Source organism: Fukomys damarensis, unplaced genomic scaffold (genome assembly GCF_012274545.1).
Source record: "Fukomys damarensis isolate Sample0158 unplaced genomic scaffold, DMR_v1.0_HiC HiC_scaffold_6, whole genome shotgun sequence".
Lineage (NCBI taxonomy): Eukaryota > Metazoa > Chordata > Mammalia > Rodentia > Bathyergidae > Fukomys > Fukomys damarensis.
Genome location: NW_022900918.1, coordinates 41,447,738 through 41,457,611, shown reverse-complemented (window position 1 = coordinate 41,457,611; position 9,874 = coordinate 41,447,738). Strand labels below are relative to the sequence as shown.

Here is a 9,874-nt window from a genome sequence, read left to right as displayed (position 1 = left end):
TAGTGCAAAGCCACCCGAGACTTAAGAACACTTTTTTGTTTTTCTTTCCTTTTGGGACAGTCTCACTTTGTAGTTCAGGCTGGCTTTGCACTCACAGTGATCCTCCTGCCTCAGCCTCCTGAGTGGGGGGATTACAGTTGGAACTGCCATACCTGGCTGGAATTCTCATTTTATATGGGGGTTGTTGTTGGGAGTGAGGGGATGTTGCTGGACTCTTCTGCACCTCTTAGTGCGACAGCACCTCTAAATGTCTCTTTCCCTCCTCTTCCCTCCCTCCCTCTTTCCTTCTTTTTATAATAAGCTTTATAAAAAGCCTCAGAAGACGTTTTTTATGGGGAGAGGGAATCACGCTTGCTTCTGAAAATTTTCTTTAAAAATGAAATTATTTCTAGTGTAATAAAATATCACCATTTAATGTAAGCCTGCCGGAGTGGTGCATGCCTACAATCCCAGCACTCTGGGAGGCTGAGGCAGGAGGAGTGGAAATTCAGGTCCACCTGAGCAGCTTAGTGAGACCCTGTCTCAAAATAAAAAACAAAAGAGGGAGGCCTGGGACCCTCTCAGCAGCCATGTTGATCCCAGGTACCAGAGAGGAAGCGAGAGGAAGTGTACCGTCCTAGCCATGCCGGCATGCACAGCTCAAGGCAGGAGGCCCCGTCTTTCATCCCAGGAAGACTCGCGCCCCGCCCTCCTGCTGGCCCTGCTCTGCGCCTGGTCTGGGTTGGAGCACTGGGTACTCAGTGTGTGGTCGGACGGGCTCTGCCCTCTGTCACTGGTTCCTTCCCTCAGTTGCAGTCCCGGGCTCGTCCGTGGTGCCGGGGTGCGGAGTCCCTGCTCCCTCACGGCCGGGTGTCACCCCCGATGCGTGTGCCGTACCATCCCGCTCACTCGCCCGCTCTGAGCTCCCTCCTTGTGGTGTGCTGCTGGGGTCGCGGCTGCACAGCCCAGACTGCTTTCCTTCCTGTGGCTTAGACCCAGCTGCAGCAGAACCGACTTACTGGAAGTCTGCTTTTCCTTTTTGGGAAGCTTCCTCGCTGCTCCCCACGGGATGGCTCTGTCCCCACCAACAGTGCGCCTGGCTCTGGGCTCTCCACCCGACGCCAGCACTTCTTAGCCCCTGTGTTTTAACAGCAGCCGTCCCGATGTCACACAGCGGCGAGAGTTTTCCACAGTTTTGGTCCCGGATCAGCCGGGAATGCACATGGGTGAGTCCCAGATGGAGCGCTGGCCCGCCGCTGTGGAGTCTGGAGCGGTTTCAGGCAGGCAGGGAGAGGGGGCTGCAGGTACACGACTGCCCGGTGGTGGCCTTTCCCACCCATCGCATGCAGAGTTGTGCTTGGCTGGACTCAGAAGTAACAGAAAAGTGGCGAATGGACGCTTCCATTTGACCAAGAATTTATTCCATCATTTTCCTTTTTAGGAACTGTGGTAACCAAGGACAGAAAGGACAGGTGGTCAGGCACAGTTTTCCTTAGGGAGCTGAGTTGATAAAGAGCTGAGCAGTTGTGTGTTGGCTTTAAAGATGTTGGCAGCTTTGTGTGCGTGCTGGTGTACGGGTGCGTGCGCATGTGCGTAGTACTGGGGATTGTGTTTGACCCAGGGCCTTTGCACTGAGCCAATCCCACTCCTATTTTTCTAGCACTTTGCAGTACACAGCAGTCGCATCCTCATGGGCTCCGGTGCGGGTACCTAACCCAGCTTCAGTCTTCCTCCATGGCTTGGTCCCCTCCCCACTTAGAAAGCTCCTTCTCCCTGCTTCCTGTTCTCTCTCTTTTGTTTCATGCTTCATTTACACTTTGAGTTTCTCATGTAAGAGAAGACGTGACATTTAAGCTGTGTCTGATTTTTTTAAAACTAACATTAGGCTCTCAAGTTTCATCCATTTTCCTTCAAATGACTCAATTTATCCTTCTTTATAGCCCCCACCCTTGAGGCTCGGATCCCTAAATGGCTAAGGTGCCCAGGCCGGGCTCAAACTATGATCCTCCTGCCTCAGCCTCCCAGAGTGCTGGGATTACAATGTGTGCCATCAGGCCTGGCTCCCGAGCAGCTCTGGACAGTGAAGAGTCCCTGGAAGGGCCCTGTACTCCATGGCGGGAAGGAGTGGCCCCCATGCACCCTGTCCCTTCCCTCTGTGAGCACCCTGTTGGGGGCAGATTGGGGTGCTGGCCCGGCCGTCAGAGAATGGTTCCGTGGCTCTCACACGGGAAAGTGTCCCCCTCTTCCCTCCTAGAATGCACGGATCCTCATGTGCTACACTGCAAACTAACGCCTTCTGTGGGTTTCTCTTTTAGCTTTCCTTGGACAACAGGTAGACAAGTTATTTATTTATCCCTTTCCTCTATACTTTCTTGATGCCACTGACCTTGGCTCGACTGGGGGCAGACTTGGGCCCTGCGTGCACTTAACCTCCGGCTTCCGGTGGGCTCACAGGTTCCTTCCGGGGCTTCCAGCTGGGGGTGCCCCAGAGCTTAATCTCAGAAACAGCCAGAGGCAGCCGCTGCCCAGTCCCAACAACTCTGTCTGTCCACAGGATGGTGACAAGGCTAGAACAGTGCCCGAGGGGAGGGCCTGGGGTCTGGCCTGGCCTGGACGCTCAGCAGGGCCTTCGTTTCTCCGTAGAGAACACAGGGATGAGAGGCCTGGGCTTTGGGACCCAGCTGAACACACCCAGAGGCAGCTTCTTGGGCCAGTGGGCACTGGGGCAGCTGGGCAGATGGAGGGCGCTGTGCCCGGCCTTTCCTCCTCTGTCAGCCGCGGACGGCGGTGGGCAGATGCAGCCCATTTCAGTGACTGGGGCTTACCTGGGCCTTTGAATTTGCGTGCATTTGTGTGAGTGAGGCAGAAACCCAGGAAGTCAGGGAGGTGGACGGAGACGTGGGCCGCCTGCTGTCTCAGCTCACATGGGCGTCCTGCAGAGCCAGGAGAAGCATTAGGAGCCAGTCTACGCCCGTTCCCCAGCGTGGCTGACATTGCTTCTGCTGAGGCTCGGGCTCAGAATGGCACTACTGGTGTTTCTGCCCCTGGCACTTTCTGGCCTCAGAGCCCTCTGGCCTGGCCCGGGGACCTTGTCTTGGGGTGAAGTCAGCCTGGCTTGGGGGTAGGGGTGAACAGGGCTGCGGCTGGAGCAGGAAAACTGTGACTTGGGCCCAAAGGGTCTGCCTCTCTGAAAGACCATGCAAGCTGGCTGCAAACTGTTGAGCTTTGTGGAAGTGGGAACCCCTCGTTCCTCTTCAGCCTGACTCTGGTTTCCGGTCTGCACCTCATAGAGACACCCACAGAGGTGGTACCCATGAGCCCTGCGGTGGGCACCATGGCCATGGGGTCAGGGAGCGGGGTCAGGGTGAGGCAAGGGTCCTGCTCCCCACTGAGCCCGGCCTCCCCGCAGATGTGCCGTGTGTGAGGCGCCCGCCATGGTGATGGCTGTGCACAGCCAGACCATCCAGATCCCGCAGTGTCCCAGCGGGTGGTCCTCGCTTTGGATTGGCTACTCCTTCGTGATGGTGAGTCCCCCTGGAAGTGCCCCCCCCCAACTCCTCGGCACTGCAGAGTCCCCGGATGGTGCCACTGGGGCATGCGTGGGCCTGGCTGGGTCTCCAGCACCTTGCACAGGACTGGCTTCTGCAGGGTCAGGGCCCCCTCAGGGAAGGGACAAAAGCTTGTACAGGGACACAAGTTTTACCAACACAGGAGCTTGAAAGCAGAAGACTCAGGATAGAGGCAGAAAGGGCTGGTGCACTGGCTATACAATATGTGACTGGAGAAAGAGATCCTCCCAGCTTGGAACCTAGAGCTTGCCACGCACAGTGTAACCCAGCTGCCCCTGGATGTCAGACCACCAGAAATTCCTTTATCCAAAAAGCCACTTAAAACAGGAGACATGGCACCTGCTCGAGGGGCTCATCTAGCTTATCTTACTGTTTCACTGGGAAACACTGGTTAGCTGTATGCAAGTGCTGAGCGTGTCAGAGCAGGGTTTTCCTGACCTCCAGCCCCTTGCATTCGACCCCGCATGAGCACGAGCCTCGTTATTCCACGGCAGAGGGAGGGGACGCTGTTGGCTGAGCCCGGTGTCCTGTGCAGAGCCGGGAGGGTGTTTGGGGCTAGAGTACAGGCTTTGCGGAGGGGTCGGTGGGATCTCGGGAACCCCCGCTCACAGTCACTTCCGTCCACAGCACACCAGTGCCGGTGCCGAGGGCTCCGGCCAAGCCCTGGCATCACCCGGGTCCTGCCTGGAGGAGTTCAGAAGTGCGCCCTTCATCGAGTGCCATGGCCGCGGGACCTGCAATTACTACGCCAATGCTTACAGCTTCTGGCTCGCCACCATCGAGAGGAACGAGATGTTCAAGTGAGTGGGCTGTTCCGCAGCAGCTCTGTCAATCACAGCCCCGAAGGCACCCGCTCTGCCTGGCTCGGTGGATATGCAGTCTGTTCCCCGGCAGGGCCACCTTCAAGGCAGGCATAGGTGACAGGCTGTGTCCGCTCTCTCCCCACAAAGAACCATGAGAGAGGCGATCCTGCCCCACCCTGTGGGTGAAAGTCCTGGGATGGGATGGAAGCCGCCCATCTTCAGACAGAAGAGGGTTTCCCACACTGCCTGCTGCGCCCCGCGGGGACGGCACACACTGGTGTCCAGGGCGCCGGGCGTTGTACTCTCCAGGGCCTCACACCCATGCAGGTGGGACAGCTCCCCGCTGAGCCCAAGGCCTGGCCGCTCCTCAGAGGCAAGACCTCCGCACTCCCCAGCAGTGCAGGTCACAGAGCCCGCCAGCTCCTCACGCTCCTCTCTCCCAGAGAGGAGCCTCCTGCCGCCCCTTGCTTTTGGAGAGTAAAACCTCCATGTCCCTGCGAATCTGCCTCTCTCCAGTGAGGCCCAGTAGCACACTCCAGTACTTCTCTACAAAGGAGTCGTGCTGGCTCGCTCGCACCGCCTGGGTGTATGTCATCTACCCATAGAGGGTGACTCTTAGCTCAGAGGGGACACTGGGGTCCCCCCGACACTCCAGTTTGTGTGCAGGGCCGGTAGGGAGGTATTATGGGATTATTATCATTGATACCATGAAGTGAAACACCTTTTCAAACACAATTAGGTAAAAATCCCATCGACTGACATAATTTGAGGCTGCTGGAACTTGGCATTTTGAAAGGTGCTAGAGTAAGAGCTTTAGTTTTGGGAGAAGGCAATCACATCTGGCTAGTTCACTGTGAACAAAATTTGGGTAGGACCAGCTTTAGTACAGGTTGCACCCTGCTAGCCACCAAAATAAGGTAATTTCCAGGATCCACAGGAGTTTTGGGCCCCTGAGTCTTTTCCTCAGTTTGGTCCCAGACTAGACCGTCTGCTCACCATTCCCCCAAAGGTTAGGAAGTGTGTGGAGCTCTGGTTCATCTGGGAGGGTTGGTTACTCAGCACAGCACCCAGCAGTCCTCCTGAGCACCTGCAGGGTGTGGAATGGGTGGAGAAAGCCATGCCTCCTCCTTTCCCTGAGTACTTCCCCTGGAGCTGAGAAGTTCACTACCCTAGGGAGCAGGGCAGCCAGGCCTGGTGGTGCCTGCCAGGGCCGGGCCCTGGGGCTGTGGGAGGGGGCGATGCCGGCACTGAGCCCTGTGTCCTTGCAGGAAGCCCACGCCCTCCACTTTGAAGGCCGGAGAGCTTCGTACGCATGTCAGCCGCTGCCAAGTGTGCATGCGAAGAACATAACGGGGCCAACCCAGCTGCCGTCACAACATGGTGCTACTCCTCCTCCTCCTCCGCTCGCTGCCGCCTCCTCTTTTATTTTTAACAGCAACGAACCCTAGAAATATATCCTGTGTACCTCACTGTCCAGTATGAAACCGCAAAGTGCCTTATAGGAATGTGTGTAACTAACACGCCTGCTTCACTGGTCTCTGCTTGCTGAAGGAGAAGAGAGACAACGATAAACTTTCCATAGTGGCATCCAGATGGCACTTGTGATGAGTACAATACCAGTCCTGCTCCGATCCTGCACTGAGGTGCGAAGTTGGAGCCCCAAGGTGCTAGAGGCGTGGGGCCACCCACCGCCCACCTGCCCGCCTGCCCTGCTCAGCCTTGTGTTGTAATAGATGAGTTTCCCACCCCACAGGAATGTCTGTAGAGCACCGTCTCGTGTTTCCAAATCCAGGTCCCTTGGTCTGTGCAAACGATGGCGATGTAAAAGCGGTCTCCGCAAACCTCCAAATGCAATGACAGACTCAGTAAACCACTTCCCCTCCAGCCCCAGACAAATTGGTGTCTCTCCGCTCTGTGTGGTACTACGCAGCTCCTCTGGCAGAAGTGCCAACTTTCCTGTGGAATAAAGATGGTCCAAAAGTAGTGAGAAATTAAATATATATATTTTAGTAATTTATATAGACGTCAGCAATTAGGCAGGTCAAATCCTAGTGTAACTTCCACTGTTGAAATAAAGCTTACCTAGTTCTCTTGCAAGACTGTGCTGTCCTTTAACACAGGTTTTTAAACACTCCGATACCAAATGTGAAACACCAGCTTTCCTCGTTCACTTCCAAACCAAAAATCACTGATGCCCAAAGCAGATGCGGGTTGGTGCGCACGGGGCCTCGGGCCTTTGGAACATGCACTTTGAGCTGATTGTTTCGACTCTGTTGAATACTTTCAGGGTTTTAAACACTAACCACAAACTGAACGACTTGACTTCAAAAGCAGCGGCAGTAAGGCCTTCCGTGCAGTAGCACCCTCTCGCCGCCGCGCGAGGAGAGCGCTGTGGAGCGCGATGTCCGTACTTCTGCTCAGGTGCGCGCGCAGGCCACTTCCGCTTCCGGCCGCGCCTGGGCCTCGCAGACTCCGCAGGGAGCGAGGGTCGCAGGAGGGCAGATTCGGACCACTATGCTTGAAATGACATTTCACCAAAAGTCTCCAAAACTTTCTCAAGACTACTAAGGCCTTTTCTGTAATATCTTTACATGTGTATTTCTTAAAAATTCAAATTTGTAATAAAACTATTTGTATAAAAATTAAGCTTTTATGAATTTGTTGCTAACACTGCCACAGAAGCCTTTAAAGGAAAGTTACTGCACTAAGTGCTAATAAATGTGTGAGCCTTGCATGCCCTTAGGTCATTTTTATTTTGCACTGCTGTAGCAGATGAGTTACAGATGGGGAGGGCAGGTGACTCCCAGGAACTGCACGGCTCCTTCCTCCATCCTCCCCCTGCTCAGCCCGCCATGCTCCCTCCTCCTGTCCTTCAGCCAGCGCTCATTGTCCACCCTGCATCTGGCACCGAGCGCACAGGACTCGGCACCTTCTAGACACCAGAGAGTGAGATGGACCCAGGTCAGGCCTGCCAGCCCATTAGGCCGCCCTGCAGACTCAAGCCACCGGGTCCAGGCCGTGACACCACATGGCACTGGCGAGGTCAGGAGGACGAGTGTGGCCCTCAGTGTCCAGAAAGCTCCACGCCTCACAGTGCTTGTGGGTAACTTAACAGGAGAACTGTAGCGAGGATAAAGTGGAATCACATGTGAACACGCATCAAGGGCCAGGGTGACACGACCGTATATGGACATGTGTCACAGCCAGGGTGACAAGACCACATACGAACACCTGTCACAGGGCTGAGGTGACACATGATCACATGAACATGCATCAGGGCCAGGCTGAAGTACAGTGAAACATAAACACACAAGAAAGCACAAGGATGAAACAGGATCACACAGGAACAGAATGAGGATGAGACAGGTTCATAGTGAACACAAAGCAGCAAGGATGACACAGGATCACATGTAAACAGAGCGAGTGACACAGGGCAACATAAAGATGCCCCACAGTGCCAAGATGAATGATCACATGTGCACGCCACACAGCCAGGACAGCACATGACCACACATGACCACATCACAGTGAGAGGTTGACAGAATGTTAGCACAGAGCACAAGATGAAACAGGGTAGATGTGAACAGGCAGCTCACTGAAGGATGAAGCCAGATCCATATAAGCGTGTGATATACACACCAGAGCCAGGATGCGGTGGGATCACACACGAACATGTGACAGTGAAGACAAATCAGTCATGTCAACACACAGCAGAGGGTGGGTGAAGTAGCAGGCGAACTGCATGGACATGCAGCACTGCGGGAGGATGAAGCAGGGGCACACGTGAGCACAGAGCCCCACTGGAGTTGGGGTAGGGTCCCGGGGTGGCGTTGATGACGTGGCAAGTGGTGGCCAGCTGCCCTCTGTGCTGTTAGGAGGACGCTCAGTCCTGGGGCTGGGTTTTCACAGCTGTGACTCCCCCTTTGCCAGGCAGTTCAGAGCATTGTGTTTCTGTATGTCTGATTTATTATAAATGATTTTATGTGTAATTGGTATACAAAGAAAAGAACAAAGAGGATAATATGACTTCTTGAATCCCACACTCAGGTCCTGTGCATTTTCTGTTATTTTAAAAGGTGTTCTATACATTTAAGATTAATGTACAGAAAAATTGACTTATTTTGATGTAGAGTTCCACAAATTGTGACATACCTACAAGTTATAGCACCACAAGCAAGCCAGTGCTCAGAACTTCTGCCAATAATGAGCAACAATCTTCTCTGCGAGCTCTGTGCTACATTTTCTTCAGTGTGCCTGCGCCATGAGAAAAACCACTGAAACAAGGAAAGGTTGGGTTTGGCTCACGATTTTGGAGGGTTCAGTACTGTGATTGGCTGGTTCTATTGCTTTCAGGCCCCAGGCAGGCAGAACATCACAGCAGCAGAGTGTGGGGGAGGAAAGCTGCTCATCTCATGGCTGTCAAGAAGGAGAGGAGAGGCCAAGAGGAAGGCTCAGTCCACGCTTCAGCGGAGCCCCAGCCCGTATCATCACCTCCCAGTAGCACCATGATTCACTCACTTCCCCAAAGCCTGCCATCTCGTGAGCCTTTTGAGGGACACACTATAGTATACCCAAGCCATCACAGGCTCTTACTGTGTGGGGACATCCAAGGATCCCAAGCTGACAAGCAATCTTTAAGCTTTTCTCCTTGTGACTATCCAGTTGTCCTGGAGTCATTTAGTAGAATAATCTTGGACCCTTTGTCAAAAATCAGTAGATTGTAGATGTATGGGATCTAGGATATGTTGGGTTGCAGATGGGCACCCAACTCTTGAGAAGGGGAAAGGTTGTCATTTCTGCATCGAGCTGATTTTGTGTCTCTCAGGATTACTTGGCCGTACATCGCGTGGGTTTAGTTTCTGGACTCTTCCATTTCACTGATTTGTGTGACTAGAGTTTCATCAATTCAGGGCCCTTGATTTACTTAGCTCAGAGCAATCTGAAGAGCTGTTAGCAAGTCTCTTCTTCCTGACTTCTTTTTGTTTTTGTTCTGTTTTGCTTTTTTGGTATCGGGGATCAAACTCAGGACCTTGCACTTGCCAGGCAGGCACAGTGCCAGGGAGCTAAAACCCCGGCCCTTCCTGACTTCTTTTTATAAACTGTTTGAACATTTCCAGTTTCTTTGATTTCTATATAAACTGGAGACTTGGCTTCTCTAAATCTATGAAACGAATCACTGTGGACTTTGATTAGAATTGCATGAAATCATCAGTCTGCTTGGAAAGTGTTTTCCATACTGAATCTTACATTCTGCCAAGGTGGCATCTTTCATTTACTGATGTTTTCTTCATTATTTTCATCAACATTTTCTAGTTTCCAGTATAAAGATCCCCAATATGTTTTATTAGATTTGTATGTGTGGATCTTATGTATTTATCTACTTGTAGGCACTGCCCTATTGATTACACCCAAAGCAGGCTGTAAACAGTCAGGCTGTAACTGGCTCATTCTAAGAAGCCAGTCTGACTGAAGTTTACGTGACTCAGAGGCACTGTAGTAGCAAGCTGGGTAGCACAACTCCCG

The 9,874-nt window shown here is 53.2% G+C and overlaps 1 protein-coding gene across 1 annotated transcript in view; it reads left to right on the top strand.

Annotated features, from left to right (window-relative positions):
• Window positions 1-7,017, top strand: part of Col4a1 (collagen type IV alpha 1 chain) — a 61,736-nt gene extending 54,719 nt beyond the window's left edge. Inside the window, exons 50-52 of the mRNA XM_033760972.1 lie at window positions 3,389-3,503; window positions 4,176-4,348; window positions 5,620-7,017. Of these exons, the coding sequence (XP_033616863.1) occupies window positions 3,389-3,503; window positions 4,176-4,348; window positions 5,620-5,701 (370 nt within the window). The 3' untranslated portion in view covers window positions 5,702-7,017. The remainder of the gene's footprint in view (window positions 1-3,388; window positions 3,504-4,175; window positions 4,349-5,619) is intronic.
• Window positions 7,018-9,874: the final 2,857 nt, after the last annotated feature.